We start from the raw sequence: 21,063 nt of genomic DNA, 5'->3' as shown, positions 1-21,063 counted from the left end.
AAACTTCATAAATAGATAGGATTGTTTTAGTTTTTGCCCCAATCGATTTTTCCATACAGTTGGTTCATTGGACGGAATTCTAATATCTAAAATGAGGGGTTGGACTTACAAAAAATGTTAAGCAAGTTAACAGTTTTTGGATCGAACAATGGTGGTTGATATTTATAGCAACAAGGAGTTGTTCTGTATACTAGTTGAGATAGTCTCATTTCAGTGAAATGGTGTCTAATCACCCTATGGTGGCTTTTACCCTACCTCGTTGAAACATCATTGCAAAATAGATGTCACGTAGAGTGCATTATATTATTTTGCTAAATTTGATTGGTTTTGCTAAATTTTATTTTGAGAGAAAATAAATATTTCAATATGATTCTAATACTAATTATATGGATGAGATTCATATAATTAAATTTAGTATAAATGTGATTTATATTAAATACCACAAATGATTGAGAGAGTTAAAACTATAGATTATATTGTATTTGATACAATATAAAAATTATAAGTTATATGTTATATTTGATATAACATATAGTTTAATATATATATATATATATATATATTATAATANAAATTATTTTTATATTTTTATATTAATTTTTTGAAATTAATATGGGAGGAGTACCTCCCTCTCTTTTCTTGTCAGTATTATGTGGATGGTGTGGGTGGTTTTTTCAGGAGACCTGTCATCTTCTTCACTCAGAAGATTTTTAAAATTAAAGTAATCGATCTCAATTAACTAACACTCACACAGAAGAAAATTTCGCCTCTCTAAATCTTTCCTCTCTCTCCCAAAACTCAAAGTCTACACAATTCTTGAGCATTCTCTTCCCTACAGAGAATAGGAAGGAAGATCTTGTGGTGGTGGCCATCTTGGATTGTGATTGTTTTGGATAGGAGGCTTTCGTGAAGAATTGTTCTTCAAAGGTAAGTCACGGTTCTAACCTTCTCCCTTTCTTTTCTATGTATGCGGTAAATTAATTTATATTGTGATACATAATTTTAATTCTGTAAAATTTGCTATTATGTGAAAATATGTTTGAGATCGATCCCCGCTTTCGCAATGGTCCTTAGGGTTCTATCAGATAAAAAGTGTAACATACATACTGATGATTTAAAGAAATAGTGTTAACTTATTTCTTCATTCCCTCGAAATCAATACTTTATTGTCACAATTGTTTTTATAAAAGTGAGATAATGATCTTCTTAGCTATGTCGATAAAACTTCATGTATAACTAAAAAGTAAGCGAACTCTTTTGGACTCAACATTGGGTTGATGAAGCACGTTCGTATAGCTCTAATTTGAGATTTACAATTTATATGCTATATGTTATTGCAAATCACAGAACTCAGAAATGTATTGCTCTATATAATTAACCACCCCAAAAAATAATAATAATCGAGAGCATAGAAATATAATCTTAACATTCACTCATGCATCTTTACCAATCAGAAAGTAGGTATGTATCACTTTGTTCCTTGTAATATTTATTATGTTCCATGTTTCCAGAAATAGAAACCTCCATTGGATACTAGCAAACTGCCCAGTTTCCTTTTCCTCATAAGCTAATAAGTTAGAATTATTTTACAGGCCAAAAACAGAAAAGATAGGTTAAGAAAGCAAGATGGGAAAGGAAACCTTGTCCTATTATACAGAAAAAAGCCAGAACATCTCTACATTCCTGTAATGTAAATATTTTTCCAGGGAAAATTTTATGGCACATTCAACTGTATGTTACCTACAAAAATATAGTACAAGTGGGACTTTATTTCCTCCTAGCTTTGTGATTTACACCCACTTTTGGTGAGGAAGAAGATGAGGAGGAAGATGAAAAACCTGATCGGTTATTCTCAGCTAAGTCCTTGCAGAATGCCTTCTGAACATCATCTTTAAGTTCCATGAACCGAGCCTTCTTCTTCCGCTGCTCTTCTGGAGTTCCCTTTTCGAGGAAGAGAAGGTCAGGCATGTCATCCGCCAAGAAGTTGTCGAGAACTTCCGAGCAATGAGGGAAATATCGTCGACCCGTCTCCACTGTGTACAGATTTGATGTGATGTGAGTTCATCATACACTCAATTTGGTGAAAGTAGAAACTTAATTCTTTTGAGATATCACAGGTTTACACATCAATGTGGCTTATTCTCTGTATCCTTAGATGATATTAGGAGACAATTCTTCACAAGACATAGTATTTACAAAAGGAATACAGCCTAGAGGCGGTTAGGTGAAAAACCCCCCTCCACTCAAAAGAAAATTAGTGTAGAACCACCTCCCAATCATGGAGGATTTGAGCGGTTACACTAATAATAATCATAAAAAAAGGAAAGAAGAATATATATATATCTCTACATCTTAGGCAGTATTCAGTACTAAAAAATAAATCAAGTGTAAGACTTATCTTTGAAGACCTTCCAACTTTGTACTACTCAACATCTCTTTCTTTTTTCTTATTTTAAGAAACCGAGCCCTCATTGAAAAAATAGAAAGAATATACAAGGACATACCACCAAAAAAAAAAAAATGTATTACTCAACACCTCTTTCAATCTCATGCAATCATTAGATGAGTCGATTGAATTGAGCTCATTCAATCAGCCCAACAAAGTTGTTCCTCATATTAGATAAAATAATGTACTTACGTTATCATTCAACAAGAATTTGGGACTGATGAGTCTAAAGTTGGTGGACTTGATACGATAATACTTTTTTTTTAGAGAAGATGGACTTGATATGATAATACAATTCAATTAAACCCTCAAGGGGTGGCTCCAATGATGAAGGCTTGGGATTTTATGAATTACTCGCCAATAATTTGACCTCAAAGAGCCCCCAGGTGGGCCATGAAAATGGGACATTTAGATACCTCAATTATATTTATATATATATATATATATATATATACACATACACACCAAAAGATCATGATTCAACTCATATCTAGATTCATGTTGTAAAACCCCTCTGCCCAAATTAAACATCAGAAAATACTATCAGCCAATATCGAACTTGTTTCTTTTTTAACCCTCTAACAAAGAGAACTAAGACAGTGTTCTGGAAGTACCTGTTTTCATTAGAGCTTGCATTCTTGATTGGAGTCTTTTGGTTCCAAAAGATGGTGTTTCATTCAAGTCAACCTTCAGCAAGTTGCCAGTAGACCCCTTCGATGATACAAGGCCAGTATATGCTATTGTGGAATCTGCATCTGCAATCTCCATTGCCACCTTGGCCTCAGCAGGGAAAAAAAGGCGAGCAAAGGCCACTGAAACAAAGGACAGAAATGTTGGGTTCTTGATTCGAGTGTCAAAGATTAAAAATAAAATTAGCTTCCCAACATTAAGGGAAAAGATGTCAAGGTATGAAGAGAATGGATTGGTTAATTCTTCCACACCTACATTTTCCGTGAATTTGTTTGGATCATAAAACCAAAAGAAAATTACATTGCTAAGAATATAAAATGTCATATGTTTCCCGTACAAAGTAGGCAAAGGAATTAAAACAGGCTAAAGTTTGAAATATCCTTACAGTTCAACCAATTTAGCCTAATAAATAATAAACTCAATCGAGTGAAATCAATTTGTAGGACTTCCTATAGCAATAGATTGGTGCATAGAAAGAGTCTCACAGCCAACAATAGTACCATAATCCAATTCAATGAGAGAAAATCCAAAATTTCGATAGTGCTTAGATCAAAGTTTGTTGGATCCTGTAGCCTAGTCCTCCCCTGAGTTCTTGCCTCAAGCCGATCTTTTATGTGAGAGCTCATAATACACGTGGTTCAACTTGAATCATCAAATATGCAGGTCAACTGAACTACAATTACTTGACATTTTTGTCTTTACTTTCTGTTTTCATACAATGAAATTTTATTTTAAATTATTCAAAGTATGTTTTTCATTGTTTATGAACATGACATTAGTGATTTTAACCCTTTCAAAATCACTTTTAAAATGTCTTTTCTAGAATGAATCCTAATAACTCAAAATGATGTGTTAACTTTATAAATTAAACAAATTGAAATTAAACTCATGGATTACAGATTTGCACTAACAGGAATCACAATACAACAGAATCTCAATATTAAACATTATACAATGTCATAATCAATATCACACGATACTGGTTGCAAGTTTAATCTGAAAAAATATAAATGGTCTAAAAGGAAAAAATACTTCTATAAACAAACTTTAACTACTAATTGTATTGAAGCTATGCGTTATATGTTCAAAATAATTATCTTGAAAGCCCAATTAGAGCTAATTTTTGGGTTGGCCCATCTTGAAAGCCCTAAGTTTTTTTTATGTGATATGAGTACGATCTAAGGAGGAGTACTATTGTTTGGTTGATTGTCTTGGAGGTGATCCTAGTGGATTGTTGATATATTATTTGGGTCCTATCACCTTTCCCATACTTCAGAAAGTTCAACATAATTTTCCACTCTTTTCCTAATGCCCAATAACCACGTAACATCTTAGGAAAAAATAAACAAGAAAAAAAGAAAAAAAGAAATAACTAGAAGTTTAAAAGGCCATACGCATTCTTGACGACCTAGAAGCTTAAACACAGTTTAAAAGTTTCCTTCTTAGAATTGTAATGCCAAAGTAAAACTCCTATTAGCTATCTTATGGGGAGAAAATAAGTAAATATAAATAAATAGGGAGAAAATATCACCTCTATTTTCTAGATAGTCTAGCATCACGTGCATATCGGCAGCGGAAATCTGAGTTGACATTTCCATGCCACTAGAAAAAGAGTTCCTACGCATCTCTCTCTCCAACACATCAATGCATAACCGATCTTTGTTAGATTCCTGTCCCTTGTAAGTTGTCTCATTATAATCCTTAGGCCTAGTCAGCCTTCGACAGATTGTAACAGCAGTTTGTCCGTCAGATGTAGGTTCTAATGCAGAGGTTCCCTTGTCCAGAAGGGCCACAATGATTTTAGGATCCTTACGCCTTGCGGCAACATGAAGAACTGTTTGTCCCCTAAGGTTTTTAAGGTTGAGATCTGACAACCCTAGATTAAGAACTTCCTTAATGACCTTAGGATCACAATAGGCAGTCGCATAGTGAAGGGCATAAGCATCATTCAAGGTAATGTCAGAAGATTCACTCAAAAGTAGTTCCAGTAGTTCAACATCATCAGAATCCAATGCTTTGTGGAGCCTCCTGATTTTCTTCTCACGGTTCAGGTCCACTTCTTCCACAGTATTTGGTTCAGTCTCTTGCTGAGATTTCATACGTAATGATTTGATCTCACTTGCAACTTCTGCAGGAAGTTCTCTCTCTAGAGACACAGCATCAAGGTCTGACCTTGCAACTCTTTGGATACAGGGGGTGTGCAGTTGGTCCAGACGACAATGGAATGCAGCAATCAGTATAGTTATCACATCTTCCACAGAGGCTTTCTCAACAAAATTTAAGAGTCGACGCTGCACAAATCAGTGAATACTGTTTTAGATGACAAAATAAATCACATAGGACATGGAAATTCTGTTGAAGAACTAAACTAACAAACAGTATACCCAAAATCTGAATCGAAGCAGCCATACCATCCTTTTGTATATTCACTCACGACCAAACTGAAGAAAGAGAGAACTCAAACTAAATGAAGCACCCAATGAGTTTATTTAGTAGAACTAAACAGTATTGGCAGTTGACTTAGGGAATTAACCTTTGGCAGAGTCAGTATATTAAGAAGACTAAGCTATCAATTAAGCCACCTAACTATCCAAGCTATCAGTAATCTATACACGGTTAATGCATAGATAGCAACCACTGGCTACATAATTGAGTTAATGATCTCGTTCTTAAAAGTACCAATAAGTTCAATTATGTTAAATGCTATCATTCTGATTCTATACTGCATTTCACTTTCTTTTTAGCCATAAAAATCTCCATCTATAAACAAGAAGCTTTCAACCAAAGAGATCAACTAACAAAGCCATATGAATAAGAAATATACTGAATCTGAGAAATGTCCTCCTACCTGTACAAGCAAAACCATCTCTTTCATTTTGAAAGTGGCAGAAGCATACATCAATTCCACTGCATAATTAATAGCAGGGCCACATGCATCATGAGCACAGGCCTCATCCACGCATGTTGACACTTCTGGTGGTGATGGCTTTAGCTTTCCAGTGTACAAGTAATTCAAGATAACCTTGAAAGCTTCAATTCCAACCTTGCTGAAAGCTACCAACTTAGACATACAATATTTTGGCTTGCCATCTTTGGTGGAACTATCCATTTCCTGCTTAAAAAGCTCATGAAAAAACTCACTCCGAGCTGCCAATATACATCGATGAACACCCACTTCAATGCCCTCAACAATAACCACCGCATCGGTATAGTCATAATCAGAATCAACCACAAGCTTCTCGAGGTTTGCACTTAGTTTGCTAAGACACATATGATCAGAAGTTGCAGAAGGGTCATTGCTGAATGTTGCAGCAACGTTGTTATAACTGGACCCATTTGACACATAAGACGACGAAGCGAAACTTGGAGACGAGGCGGGATCATTGCCACTGTCCATGACTTAATAAGATGCGTTTCCACTAAGCTAACTTAGGAAAGGAGCTCAAAAGTGACACGGAATGAGCAAATTTTCGACCCTCAGATCATTAGATCAAGAGAAAGAAATTAAAAACCCCAAAACACAGATTTGAAACAAGAAAAAGGGAAAGTTTTTATTTATTACTTGATTGAAAACCCCTGGATGGAAATCATGCCGTGTATGATCAGACGAACACAGACAACCGAGACTCCACAATCAGAAATGGAATCAAAGTCCTACTGTAAAGGCTTCTTTCAGCAGTTCATCCATGGACCAACAAAAAGAACTTCAAATCCAAAACTAATCACAAAAGCAAAACATTAATAACAAAGGCGAAACAAGTTCTGATAAAAGGGGGGTTGGGTTAATTGCTTACAACGACACCCTTTGACCAAAGTCAGTAATTAACACAAATGAAGCAGAAGCTAGATATCATGATCTGAGGATACGAGAAGAAGAACTAGTAGAGGACTAACAGAGTTGACCCAGAAGAAATTCGGAGAAATAATTGGAAACACAAGAGAGAAATCACAAAAATCAAACATAATTGCAAAAAAAAAAATAAAAAAAAAAAAAAAAAAAAAAAAAAATCGATTAATTTACAGAAATTAGACGATTCAGCATATCCAGCCAAAAGGGTTTGAAGAAGAAGGGAGATTCTTATAGGCAAATATTGCTCAGCGATACAGAGGCAGGGGTAGAAGAAGAAGAAGAAGAAGAAGAAGAAGAAGAATAAATGTAGCAACGTTGACCCAAGAAAAGAATGGAAGACCCACTAACCGTAATTACACTGGTAATTAAATACTTCATAATCCCATAATTAAGTTATGTTTTTCTTAGATGAGTATTGTAATTTGTTTAATACTATCATTTGAGGGTGAGAGATCTAAAGAAAATATTTTCTATACTGATCGCATTATTAAAAAAAAAAATCTAGATTTCACATCTTAACAACTCGTTTACTATTTGATTTTTGAATTTTAGTTTTTAAAAATTAAGTTTATGAATTTCTGGATTTGTTATCTATTTTTTACTTATAATTTCAAAAACCAAGTCAGTTCTTTTTTAAAAAAATAATTTTTAAAAATTTGTTTTTATTTTTTGAAATTATATAAGAATTCAACTCTTTTATTCAAATAAAGTATATATATATATAAGCCATGGTAAGATTTTAAGAGAAAAATATAGACATGAAATAGATACAAGATTCTTCCCACATTCAATCGAAAAGTTTGTCATATGCTAGTTGATTGGTCTTCTTTTTAAAGTACATTAATAGTGTAATTTTTGTATTATTGAAAATGTGATTGGTGAGTGCATGGTTTTTATTCTTCAATCTCAACTTTGACTCCCGTTCATTTCAAAATGACAATATTGTCCCTATATCTATTTTCCAAATCTATTTTTATTTTCTTTTTAATTTATTTTGAATGTTCATCAATTTTCTCTCTCTTACATCTTAGTATTTCTTACTTTAATGAAAAAAGAAAGATTAAACGGAGTATTAAAACTAAAGTGGTTTGTGTCACATCTTTATTGTCGTGAATGATGCAAGTATGCATATTAATTTGATTTGATTTAATAAATTATTCAAATTCCTTAAGAAGTTGAACCATGATAAAGAGTGTAATAATGATAGTGTAACATGTTGACGTCAAAATTTGAATAGAATAATGTACTGGCTTTCTTGAGATAAATGATAAATTTATTTAGTGAAATATAATGCTCCTCACACACATTTCGATGCATAAGTATAGAAAATCCAACAAGATAGAAGTTTGATAACAAAATATGAACTTAGTTCTACTAAAATTGTCGTAATGTATATTTATAGGAAGTTTAACTTAACACATCTATAATAAGATTTAGTGATCGAATTGGACGCCTCAACCTTAGACACTAACCCGTGAATTTGGCCAACTCTCCTCTCCTTAGACCTCATTTGGATCATAGTGTGTGGTTTTAGCTCGGGTTTTATTTATTTTTTTCCATATAATTTCTCTATAACAAATTTTATCTTTCTCGTTTTGCAATAAATTTCCCTTTTCATACCAACCATCTTTTAGTAATATTATCTCTAAAAAAAATCACAAAATTTACCTTCAAATAGTCTTTTTATACCATTAATTATATCACGAATCTATCAAAGTAAGCAAACCTAAAAAAAAAAATTGACATGAATTCTTTATTTAAAGTTCGAAAGTTCAAATTATCATACTTCACTTAATGTACTAAAATAATTGTCACAAATCTTTTCGTTTATTTCACTTGTTTACTTTAATCGTGTCATTTTCTCGTATACTTAAATAAAAGAAAAAAATAATAATCTTGTATCTTAAATTAAAACTTTATAGGTTGCATCAATTAAAACCTAAAACTAATAATTGTGTTACTATTTCAAATAAATCTTTCAAATTAACAAAAGAAAATTATTTTGTAATTTAAAAAAAAAAAAAAGATGAAAAATCATTCATAGTATTAAAAATCGCTACTAAAAATTTTCTCAAAAACTTATGAGTCAAGCTTTTGAATGGAAGATAATGTAAGAGTGGGTGGATTTATTACCACGTCATCCTGTTGGCCACGTGGACAACCGTGTTGAACTCGAGTCATCAGACTCGTGACTTATTACTTTTCTTCTTAGAATTTTCCTTCCATGATAATTATATTATAGTCCCTAATCAAATTTATACAACTACATAGATGTTTTCTGTTAACTATAGAAAAATATACTAATTATAATGTTTCATTCATACATGTCATTCTCATTTGAAAAAGTGCTCGGTGCATTTAAGTCTCGTTCAATTCAATTGTCCAATAACAATTTTTGTTTTAGTTGTATGTATAATTTTTATAATGCCGAGTTCAATTTTAATGCTACCTTTTTTTAAGTTAAACAATTTTAAACCAAGTTTAAAATGTCGATATCGATAAAAATATTGAGATATTAATTTTACATAAATTTCAATAGAAATATTGATGAAATGTTGATTTCGATATATATTTCTATAAAGATGAAATAACTTTTAAAATAAACTTAAATTAGTAAATAAACATTTTACCAATTTTGTACAAGTTAACATGTCTATTATTTATAATATATTTACATTAGTGATATTTTGTTGCTTATTTTTTATGTTTCATGACTTTTCCTAACCCATGGAAACATGAAAATATCGATATGTCGATGAAAATTTAATATTTTATCTAATACTTGAAATATTTTTAAGTATATTAGTAGTATTTGAGTAAGGATAATCTTTCACTAAAAAATTGATGTGACATATTAACCTATTATGATATATTAATTATATAATGTGGGTATGTTTGAAGATGTCAAAAGGCATATATGTTAACCTTTGCCTAATATATGATCATGCTTCACTTTATTATTATTTAACTAAATAATTAATGGGAAGGCAACCATTTTGTTTGAATTGTGATATTGAATAGATGAGTGAGGATTTTGAATGAGGAAAAAAATTATAAATTATGAAATTTTAGTGAGGTGAGGTAGTTGTGGGCTCTATGCTATTATTATTTTTCTTACCATATATCTTATTTTATATCAAATTTTATTTATTTGACGTCCAATGATTGTAAAAAGGAGATTTTAATTATCAATTTTTAAGATGAAAATGAGTGTTTTATTATTATTTTTATTTAAATTGTGATTTTAAAAAATAATTAAAAAAATAAGGTTGTTTGAAAAGTATTTGAAATATTATGGTAGTTTTACAATAGTTTGAAACATACAGGCAAGAATTTGCAACTTCAACTTGCAAATTTCTTGATAGCCATACTATTATTTAAACTTTATTTAAAAAACAAAAAACAAAAAAGTATTTATTGAATCCTTATATTTTCTATAAATTAAGTTTAGAATAGGAATTCAATATTAAATGAATACATGATTGGATGAAATTTGTTTTTGGGTTATATGGACATTTTATTCACTTTATCTAATAACCTATGATGTACGAGAAAAAAAAAAATACTGATTTTATGGAATAAAACAAAAAGATATTACTTTTCCTTTATAGGAGAATATTACTTTTATTAAATCATTGTTTTGAGTACAGCAACTTTATAGGGTAGAATGGAGTCTCTAATTTTTAATAAAAAATGTATGTCTTATCTAGTCATTGTTGACATCCTTAGATTGGCTTGATTCTACTACATTGATTACAGGTTAGTTTTTTTTTTTTTTTTTTTTCCTTTTACTACAAAAATTTTGGACTTTAATGTCGGTTGGAAAAAGTGAAATCGAAGGTATAACATAAATTTTAAAAAAATTGATTTTTAATATCAGTTTTAAACCAACACGAAAAATAAGCTACAATGTCGGTTTAAAACTAACATGGTAGAAAACTAACATGGTAGATACTCATTTATTTTTTCCCTTCTAGGGAAAATATATCCCCCTTCCATTTCATATATTTCTTCCCTCTCCTTTCTCACTTATCTTCTTCAAACCCTCTCTCCCCACACAACCCAAGCCCTCTCCTTCAACCTTCACAATCTTGCAGCCCATCATCTTCTTCTTCTCCAACATCGTCCACGCCATTCGTTCGCAGCCCATCAACCAACGTCATCTTCGTTCGCAGCCCAAGATCTGTCGTAGATCTAGGCGGAGCCATCGTCGTCGTGCGCAGATCTTCGTCGGCCCCATTTGATTTCTGTGCCGCAGATCTGGGCATATCTTTGTACCCATCGTCGTAAATTTTGTTGTTTTTGGGTACAAGGGAGCTGAATAGGGTGCTAACGGCGGAGACAGGGCTGGAGGCGGCGGCGCAGAAGGTAATATACAGAGGAAGAGAAAGGGAAAACGGGGAGTATTCGGAGGGTTGTGGAGTGGAAAACAGATCGAAAATGGAGTTGGTTGAGGATTTACCCTTTTCTTTTCTCTACTTCTCAATAAATAATGGAGCATTCATTAATTAGTCTACTTCTCAAAATAACATGGTGTACTTAAAATGTAGTTTAACATTTACCCTTTTCTTTTCTCTACTCAATAAATATTGAAGCATATATGGAGGAGGATGGGGAGATAAATGAAGAAGCTGAAGGAAAGGATGCAATGAAGGATACATCTCGGGAAGAAAATTGGAAGGAGTGATACAGCCTTCCAGAACGATGTATGAAACAAAATCATTTGCGGCAGAGTGGTTCATTTAGATTGGATGGGAATAGAAGAGGAACTAGGATGGTAATTTCCATGTATACTGTCTTTTAGTCATCTAGACAATGCTTTGGTTTGATGTCCCGCAGTAGGAAGTCTCGAAGATCTGCTTTATCATTTATACAAGGATTTTGAAGTTCCAGCTGCGGAGAATGTTCCAAGGATATTGCCTAAGAATGAGGATCCTAGCTTAGTTAGCAGGAACAAGAGAATGTTGGGTCAGCTTTTGGGAACATTAGAGGTATGTGTAAAATGATTGATTGGGTTAAATTGGTCATGTGTTGCATCATTTTTCCAGCTTCAATTCTCTAATATTTGCACCTGAGAGAAAATAGTAGAAATTACATATTTTATGTTTCAAATCTTTTAATTAAAAATTTGTCCCCACCATTGAACATTTACTCATGTTGGCAAATATATTACAAAAAAGAAGTATGTGGTGACTTGCAATCGACTTTACAGTTAGAGATAAATAGATATTTCTAGATAAGCAAGTACATACAACCCCTGGAGAACTTAAAATATAGAGGATAGGCTAGAGGAAATAAATTTTACGGTGCAAATCTAGATTTTGTGTTGATTAGAATTTTAAGTAGATGAATGCACATTTAAAGTATTTTGTTACCTGGCTAAAAGAAATCGTGAATGAACTACGATATATTGATTGATTATCGTAGGTCTTTAACTTTATCCTGTTTGTGTGGGTTCTCTACCATTCATGAAGATGTTGCCCAAAATCAAATTTCCCTAGAGCTTCTATATCATAATTATTTGTCATTAGCCTACTTTCAACAACTCTGTGTGGGGCTTAAATAGAGCACCATATTCCCAAGCTCTGGTGCTTATTCATTTTATTTGTATAAATCTTCAGAAATTCAGGAAGGAAGAAAAGCAACTCTCAGGAACTGAAGCTTTCATGAGAAGATCAGATTCCTTACAAAGAGTAAGTTATTATATGTCCTTTTTTAAAATTTAACTTCCTAATATGCTTGAAGTTGATTTCCCCTTTTGATAATTTTTAAACGCTGAGCAAAGAGCACGAGAAGAAAGCGAAAGATTGAGGCAACAAGAGTGTGAACAAAGTGCAGAGAAACAAAAGAGAGATCTGGTATGCAATTTAATGAAAGACTAAATTAGATAAATATTTATGAAGTTTGACATTTTCAGTAAAGAAAAGTTTCAGTTTTTCATTGGGAAAAATTTTGTTATTTTGGATTTCAGTACACCATGTTCTTAGGGGTAAAATCAATGAATGCAAAGACTAAATGTACTAAACTATTTCAGAGTAAATCAATTATGAGACAACCATTGATGATGTTGCTCGTGAATGCAAAGACTAAATGTACATTCTTTTAGAAACTAGTTGAATTAGAATTTTTGGGCTAACTCATTTGAGCAATAATTAAATGATTTCGAGTGAAATTTTTCATTTTGTTAGGTTCAAGTTTGACGTGTAAGGTTACATTTTGATTCTTGGGGATTCGGAAAGAAGATGGGAAGATTGCATTGGACATGTTTTGAGAAGGTTGACAAGTGGAAAAAGTGCGCCCAACACAAAAAGAACTTCATAACAACATTAATAACAAATACAAGGTAATATTTATAAGATGCTTATCTTAAAAGTCTATTTGTTCTAAATTTTTGGATTAGACTCAATGTTAGAATGCTATAACTGTCCTGCAGTTATGGTAGCATAGCTTAGTTGTTTATGACTTCCATTGAGCGGCTTATGGTAGTGGAACTTCTTAGGCATCCTTTGGTAGCTTATATTTATGCATTATTTGTCTAAATGAATCCGGTTGCACTATGGTAGTTTATGGGTTATTCATGCATTGTGGGTTAGGTTAATTCTTCATTATCATTGTCGAATCTTTTGTTATCTCTTGTTTAACCATTTATTGTGCTTATTTGTCAATTTGAATCTAATTCGTCCTTGGAATCTTGTTTGGATAATCTAGGATTGACTACCTTCATGTCAAAGATTGACCCTCGATAGCATCTTTTAATTAGAGATAATTTTTTGTAGTTTCATTTGATTGAAGGCTTCGAGCTTCTGTATGGTTGTTTATAACAAGAACATGATATCTCGACCTTCTTTACAAATTCCCATGAAGACTCGAAATCAAAGATCTGAGAATTTATGTACAAACGTATATGTGTGTAGAAATGTATTTTATAGTTTAAAAGTAAGTTCTCGCTCTTTTTTGATACACCAATAAAAGTTGTTTGGATCTAACAAATTTTGAATTTTGCTATGTAACCCTTATGAGTGGTAATTTGTTGATTACCTTGGTTTTGGAGTTAAATTATCATCAAATTCTTCTTTTGTGACTTATTATTATGGATTTGTGAAAGCAATTAAGAATTTATTTTTTGCATGTACAGGTTGATTACCTTAGTTTTAGGGACATGTCGTTTTTAACTTTTTGATCGACATTAAAAATGGATTGGACAATGTCATTTAAAAAAACGGACAACAACCGACATTAGAGATCATGTTATAAAAGGTTTTCAATATCGGTTTTAAACTGACATTGTACACCATCTTCAATGTTGGTTATAAACTGACATTAAAGACAACCAACATTAAAAACCTTTTATAATATAATCTTTAATGTCGGTTGTCAACTGACATTAAAGCCTTTTAATGTTAGTTTTAAACTAACATTAAAGTCTAGAATTATTGTAGTGTCTCTAGAATTTCAAACTTTTAAGAAAAAATTTTAAACATTGTACATTCTCAAAAGTTAAAACATAAAAACATTTGATAAAGCAAAATTTTAGTGAATAGGTAATAATGTATTTGAACGAGAAAACAGTTTGAATCTTTTATTGTTATCTTTACTTTCATGAGTTTAAATTAGGCTTGATATGTACTAAATTTAAATCTCTTGCCTTTACTCATACGCAAAAAACTTAAAAAGCACATACGCTTTTTGGCTTCAAGTTTCTATCTTCGAGTATTTTTCAATTATTTTTTTTTAACTTTGTCATTTGTATTAAAATGTCAATATCTTTCCAAAAGTATAATATTACCATCAAAATTTTCATAAATGTTTCAAAGTTGCTCTTGAATTTGAATAATATTTGAGAAAAATTAGTTAATCAAACTATATGATAGTGATTTGAAATAAAAATTGAGATTGATTTCCTACTCGATGTCATATTGTTCTAGGTTCCGATTATCATCAAACATTCTAACATATTATACTACTAAAAGAAATCAAATAAAAAAAAGGAAAAATCACACACATTCACAACTCTTAATATGTCTAATTTTGTAAATCGATATATTTCATCGACCTAACTTGAGGCCCCAACTCGCATCTTCACAATGCATCACATATGGCAAAACATTTCCTCCATCCATTCTTTTCATCTCATCGCAATCGCACACTGGTGGAGCGTGGAGGCAGGGCTCCATTGACACTGCCTCCCGGCATGGCCAGTCGTCAGTCGTCTCGTTCCTCGTTTTGTACTTTAGCCAGTGTTGTAGAGCCCAAAACACCTTATCCTCTGCCTTGTAAAGCATCCATGGCTTCACTCCAGCCAACCCCTGTGCCACATATCCAAACGTCGACCAATCGCTAGTCACTAACACGTCGCTCAAGCTCAAAAGGTACATCTCCGCTAGTGCCTTCCGGTTGTGCATCCTATTGTCGGAGCTCTGAAACCCCTCGTGGCTTGGTTGATACACCGCCACCACCTCGCTGTCCACGGTCGGATGCTCCAAATACATCTCCTTTAGGGTTTCCGAGTATTGAGAGCTAAGAGACGTCACCAACACAACTTTCACCTTCTGAGAAGTGGTGAAGTTTGTCTTCTCTAGCGACGATAGCTCGACCTCCGGTAGTAATTTCTTCTTCTGTGTGCAAGCTAGAAGCTGATTCATTTGGTCCTGGATTGACCCAGATTCTGATCCAAAAATTCGGATTTGAATCCCGATCATTTCATCTGCTCTAGCGACATATGGCTTGTAAGACCTCAAAATCAACCCCCACACGTCGTTTGTTGGGTGGAAGAGGTACCGTCCGAGATGGTGGAACACAGTGTCCTTTGATGGAAAGAGTTTGTTAAGCTCTTCTCTGAAAGAGGAAACCAAAAAAATTCCTGGAACCAGGTAGTTATTTGTCTCCATAATAAGCCAGGGGACTTTCTTGAGAAGATTTTGTTGTCGGTCACAGTAAAAGAGCTTATCGTAATCACCAGCATCATGAGAGAGATGGAGATATAAATAAGGCGGAGGTGAATCTTCAATTGTTTTTTTCAACATCCCATTCCTCAAAACATTGCCAAAAGAGCCTGGAAAGGACTGATGGAATGACCCAAATTTGCTGCGGAGAGAAAAATCCAAGGGAAGAAGCCACGAGGATTCGAGAAAGGGCTCACATAAGAGATCATCGAGAGTGTTTCCTCGATCGATTAGAATGACACGATTTGTGATAAGGGCGTAAAAGAAGGCAGAGAGAATGGCAAGGATCCGGTTGCCGAGGCCGTCGCGGGTTAAAATGACGATGTATTTGCAGTCATCTGGCGAGGATGTGGAGTTTGTGGGTGAGGTGAGACTAAGGAGGGATCGACGGAAGGATGGGGAAGTGGGTCCACAGCGGCGATGGAGAGCTTCGTAGTGGCGAAGCTTTGAGAGGAGAGGCAAAGAGGGTTTGTGGGGAGATGGTTTTCTGTAGAGGTTTAGTTGGTATCGACTTAAGCAGGATTTTTGGTCCAAGCCTGGAGGAAGAAGGCCATCGATGAATTTGTCATTGTTTCTTGGATAATTGTTCGTGGAGCCTGTAATAATTATGCAAGTAAATGAGATTATTAAGCCTAGAGCGGACAAAAATTACTTAATCAAATTGCCACGATACCATAGTCTGTATCTTCAACTAATTACTGATACAAAATTTAAAGCATTCATTCCTACAAAACTTAGGATGTATTTGGTTTAATTTTTCAGATGTTTAATTTTGAATATAAGTCATTTAAAAAAATTTGTGGTATTTAGTAGCTACTCAAAATAGTTTTTGAAAATTTTTCAAATTTTGTTTTAAATGTTTTAATCAAAAGACTTTAAATAAAAATGATTTTTCTAATTTTTTTTTTCTCTAGTCAATCTAAAAATATATTTAGGAAATTCACAAAATATTTTTTCTTCTAAAATTGAAAATTTATTTTTACCTCTTTCTCTAATATTTCTCAAAAAAATTATTCTAAAGGTCAATCTAAAAATGTCTTTAATTCATTAAAAATCCTTTTTTATTAAAAAAAAAAAAAGCAAGTATAGAACCAAACATTAAAAATTTAAAATAATGATATGAAAACTACTTTTAAAAAATCATTAGTTAATAAATCAATTTTTATTAAAATCCCTCTTTCTGAATCAACCATGTCCTGAATAATTTTTCAAAATTAAGTTGTCGCACTAGTGTTGGGTAATTTGGGACCAAGAATTATAAGCCCAAGTCCATCTTTATCCAAATTCGTAATGGGTAAGGTAACAGGCCCAAATGGAATGCAGATGGAGAATAGGAGAGACAATTGGGCCTTCCAGCCCAAATGGCTCACAGGCCGAGCCTGAGCCCAACAACTGAAAAAAATCAAGGGACCACTGGATAAATGATCAAAATAAAATATGAAGTTTTTCTTAGTAAAAATGACCAAACGACTAATTCTAATGCTATTTAAAATTTAATAATGAACAAAAATATCTCTACTACCAAATTCCTAGAATTATGGTGTATTTCAAAGAAAAATCTAACAACCTAAAACAAGAATCTAATGAACTCAACCACCCAAAATCTCATCAATTTAAAATCTACAAAAATCTGAAAAAACATAATTAAAAATTAATGGTTGAAAACTAGAAAAGTTATGGTTGGTGCTTTTCATCAATAAATTAGTTAATCAACAAAAATTATAATTAAAAACTAAAAAATTAGACATGAAATAAACAAATACATAGTAACTATCAAATGAAGTATGATGAGCCGCACAAATATCTTCTACTCATAAAGAGTTACAATTTTGTAGCAATTGAAATCTTGGTTGGTATGTAACATGCAAATATCTCTTAATATTTTTCATATTTTGTCACACCCTTTAAATTAAAAATAACTTAAGACTCCACAAATATACCTTGTAAAGCCTAAATTATTCATCTCACATACCTTGTAATAGCTAAATCATATACCTTGTAATGGTTAAATTATTCAAATCATGCAAAAAGCAAATATTATGTAAAAAAAAAAAACATCAATTGAACCTCACAAATACTCTACCGTAAAAACCTAAAGTCTAGACCAAATTTTAAAGAACTTATTCTCAACTTCCTATGGCGCTGCCATGCACACTAGATTTACTATCACTAAAACAACTCTTTCTCCTTCACAACCTCTCATGTTGTCTACCCTACTACAACTCTTATATAGAAATACCAATTCTTTTCAAAACTTCAATTCATTTTTCATTCCAATCATCGTTGATTTAAAAATCTCTCAAATTAGTATGCAAAAACATGTCAAACCAATTTGTAAATCCTAATAAAAAAATACAATATATACTTTAAGTTTAAATATATATTGGGAATGTCAATCCAATGACTAAATGGTCAAGTAATATCACTCCCATAAAAGATTGTAGAACAAATCTTGAAATGTTAAAGATATGGAGATAAAAAGATACTTTTTGATATGTATATATATAATTTATCATGAACAATGACAAAATCGACCCGTAGAAGATTTTTTTTTAAAAAAAAAAAACAAAAAAAATATTTGGGTTTAAACCACCCCTAGTATTTGAAAACAAAAAATAAGAATCAAATCCCTACAAATCTACTTTAAAAAACCTAAATTTGTGGGGAGATTATTCACTCTCCTTAGGATTGATGAGTAACAAAAGGAAAATAAGTATAAGGATGGCCCAATTGGTCATTTATTCATATGGAATTCTTCCCTCGGCCATTTTATACAATCTCTTAAAAATGAAGAATTAAATTTTCGTTAACATATCGATATTTCTACGTTTTTCTAGGTTTGAATACTAATATTATATCGTAGAAAAGTCCACGAAACATAAAAATAAGTAACAAAATGTCATTAATATAAATATAATATAAATAATAGACATGTTAACCTATTTAAAAATCATACCAAAACGAGCATAGCTCAGGCATCCCAGCGTGACGTCTTGATTCAAATTCCTCTATTCAAAATTGTTTAAAAATCATAAAATGTTTATTTTATTGATGTCTCTGACTCAAATTCCTCTATCCTCCATTGTTGTACTAAAAAAAATGTTTAAAAATCATAAAATGTTTATTGACTAATTTGAATTTATTTTTTGAATTTTATGTTTTCACAAATTTTCCTAAATATCCATCAACATCAATATAAATCGATATTTCAATCTACATTTTCGTAAAATTATGTCCTCAATATTTTTTTCATGGACCTCCTTTACAACATTTATACAACATGATAATTTTACAAAACTACGTTTTTGAGAGATGACAAAAGTGATTTTTGCAAAAGGAGGGAAAACTAGAGTAGCAATATCAATTTTAGAGGATGAAAAAGAAAAAAAAAAAAAAAAAAAGGAAAGTAAATCAGGCTGTTAGGCTAATACTTTGCAACATTTATAGAAAAAGAAAGGGAAAGTATGATATACCTTGGAAAGAAACAGATCTCCAAATTAATAAAGATGATTAAAGTCCAAAAATGGCATCCAAAATTGCTGTGATAACACAATCACCATAACTGAAACTGCAATCAACAAAACCAACTTCATCGTCTTCGTCGCCATCTTCAAGTCTCTTCAAAATCCCTAAACCAGAAACCAACTCAAACTTGATCCCCTTGAACCTACAAACTCAGTCAAATAATAATAAATTTTTTTAAAAAACCAAAAAAAAAAAAAATTGCATGTGAAGAATGCCAGTGGTTGCGTGTTTTAGCCTTCGTCATTTCCATAAAGTTTTGTAGTTTTAGACTTTTAGTCGTCGTCTTCTTCTCCATCAATGGCGAATACTGTATTTTGAAGCAACATTATTTATGGTTTGTTATTATTATTATTATTTTTAATTCCTTGAGATTATACTAGGAATAGGTCATGACTCTGATTAGGTTGCAATCAATTGTTTGTATTTTCTCTGGTTTGACCCGTTTTGGGATTGATTATTAAGATTAAAATTTTTATACTATAAATCAAACAAAAGATGCATTTTAACAATTAAATATATATATATATATATATATATATATTATTATATATATATATATTATATATAATATATTAAGGTGTTATCCGTGCTTAGTTAGACAAGTAAAAGTTGTCATGTGTCAAGTATTTTTTTTTAATTTTTTTTTAAAATTCAATCTTTGTTTTTATTTTTTTTCTCTAGAAAACGAGATACATTAAGTGCAGACCTAATCATTATTCATAAAAAAGTACTTAAATATTAATAAATTAGCTCCATGCTTCGTACATTTAAGAATATCTATGGACTTAACATTATCGACAAAGGGACCCAAAACAAAATAGATAAAACTATTTTTTTTCATCAAATTTTGAAGAATAGGTGTTCTGATCCCTTAATTTTCAAAACATGCATTTTTAATCTTTAACAATTTTAAAATAAGTGCATTAGGTCTCCGAGTTTTCAAAATATAACTTTTTAATCACTAAATTTTTAACAATAGATTTAAAAGGTCATTGAAGTAAAGTTTGTATGTTATTTTATATAATCATATGATAGTTTTGAATTACAAAAATAACTTTAGATTGAAGAGATCATCTTCAAAATGAATTTTATAATTCAAAATAAAATAAAACAAGTTAATGCATACATATTTTAAATCTATTTTTAAAAATTCATGTACTAACAATTATATTTTGATAATTCAAAACCAAGTGCTTCTATTTTAAAAAATTAAGGATTATAAAAATATGTTTTGAAAACTCGGATACAAAATATATACATATTCTTCAAACCTCGAGAAGTGAAGAGGTATTTTTATTTACAAAATTTTAAAAGATGGATCCACTTTCATAATGAAACTGAAGGGCCCATTTTTACCAATTTTACATCTTCAATGGATTTTCTTTTTTTTTTTGGGCAGAAATTGAATAGAAAACAAACCTAAGCAAAGGGAAAAATTCAAATGTTTGTAAAAAATAATTGTTGAAGAGAGCCTTATATAGGAAATAAAAGTTACCAAATTTCTAAAATTTTACCAATAATTATAATTAAAGAAACTCGTAAATTTTGAAAACTATAGAAATGAAGAGAAGTATTTTCAAATTCTAACTTCTAGTATTAAATGTCATAAC

The 21,063-nt window shown here is 31.6% G+C and overlaps 2 protein-coding genes and 1 long non-coding RNA gene across 7 annotated transcripts; 1 reads left to right on the top strand and 2 right to left on the bottom strand.

The window, feature by feature from the left end:
• Positions 1–1,458: 1,458 nt before the first annotated feature.
• LOC120081927 (BTB/POZ domain and ankyrin repeat-containing protein NPR1-like) lies at positions 1,459–7,313 on the bottom strand. The gene is made up of 4 exons (XM_039037113.1): positions 5,985–7,313; positions 4,668–5,427; positions 3,061–3,258; positions 1,459–2,033 (listed from the first exon to the last, which is right to left on the bottom strand). Exons 1-4 carry the CDS (start codon positions 6,531–6,533, stop codon positions 1,768–1,770), a joined length of 1,773 nt encoding a protein of 590 aa, XP_038893041.1. The 5' UTR covers positions 6,534–7,313; the 3' UTR covers positions 1,459–1,767.
• Positions 7,314–10,978: 3,665 nt separating this feature from the next.
• Positions 10,979–14,071, top strand: LOC120078103. 5 transcript variants are annotated; one of them, XR_005481924.1, is made up of 5 exons: positions 10,979–11,354; positions 11,582–11,977; positions 12,608–12,679; positions 12,772–12,844; positions 13,175–14,062. It is a non-coding gene; the product is annotated as an uncharacterized LOC120078103 (long non-coding RNA). The 5 variants fall into 5 exon arrangements; XR_005481925.1 differs by having other exon boundaries at positions 10,979–11,763; positions 11,880–11,977; XR_005481922.1 differs by having other exon boundaries at positions 10,980–11,977; positions 13,175–13,329; positions 13,763–14,071.
• Positions 14,072–14,857: 786 nt separating this feature from the next.
• On the bottom strand, positions 14,858–19,420 carry LOC120079225 (galactoside 2-alpha-L-fucosyltransferase-like; the record flags this gene model as incomplete). Its single annotated transcript, XM_039033389.1, has 2 exons — positions 14,858–16,524; positions 19,402–19,420. Coding segments are annotated over 2 exons (1,512 nt in total), but the record flags the coding sequence as incomplete, so codon positions are not given.
• Positions 19,421–21,063: the final 1,643 nt, after the last annotated feature.

This window comes from Benincasa hispida, chromosome 1 (genome assembly GCF_009727055.1).
Source record: "Benincasa hispida cultivar B227 chromosome 1, ASM972705v1, whole genome shotgun sequence".
In the NCBI taxonomy this organism is placed as follows: domain Eukaryota; kingdom Viridiplantae; phylum Streptophyta; class Magnoliopsida; order Cucurbitales; family Cucurbitaceae; genus Benincasa; species Benincasa hispida.
The sequence above is the reverse complement of the archived record's forward strand: the minus strand, read 5'-3'. Positions and strand labels throughout refer to the sequence as shown.

Excerpts from the sequence above, each read along its gene's own strand:
- LOC120081927 (XM_039037113.1), bottom strand. The coding sequence starts at position 6,533 with ATGGACAGTGGCAATGATCCCGCCTCGTCTCCAAGTTTCGCTTCGTCG. Across the intron at positions 3,259-4,667 it reads AGACTATCTAGAAAATAGAG|TGGCCTTTGCTCGCCTTTTT; the intron begins GTGATATTTTCT and ends CCTTTGTTTCAG. Across the intron at positions 2,034-3,060 it reads GCAAGCTCTAATGAAAACAG|TGGAGACGGGTCGACGATAT; the intron begins GTACTTCCAGAA and ends ATCTGTACACAG.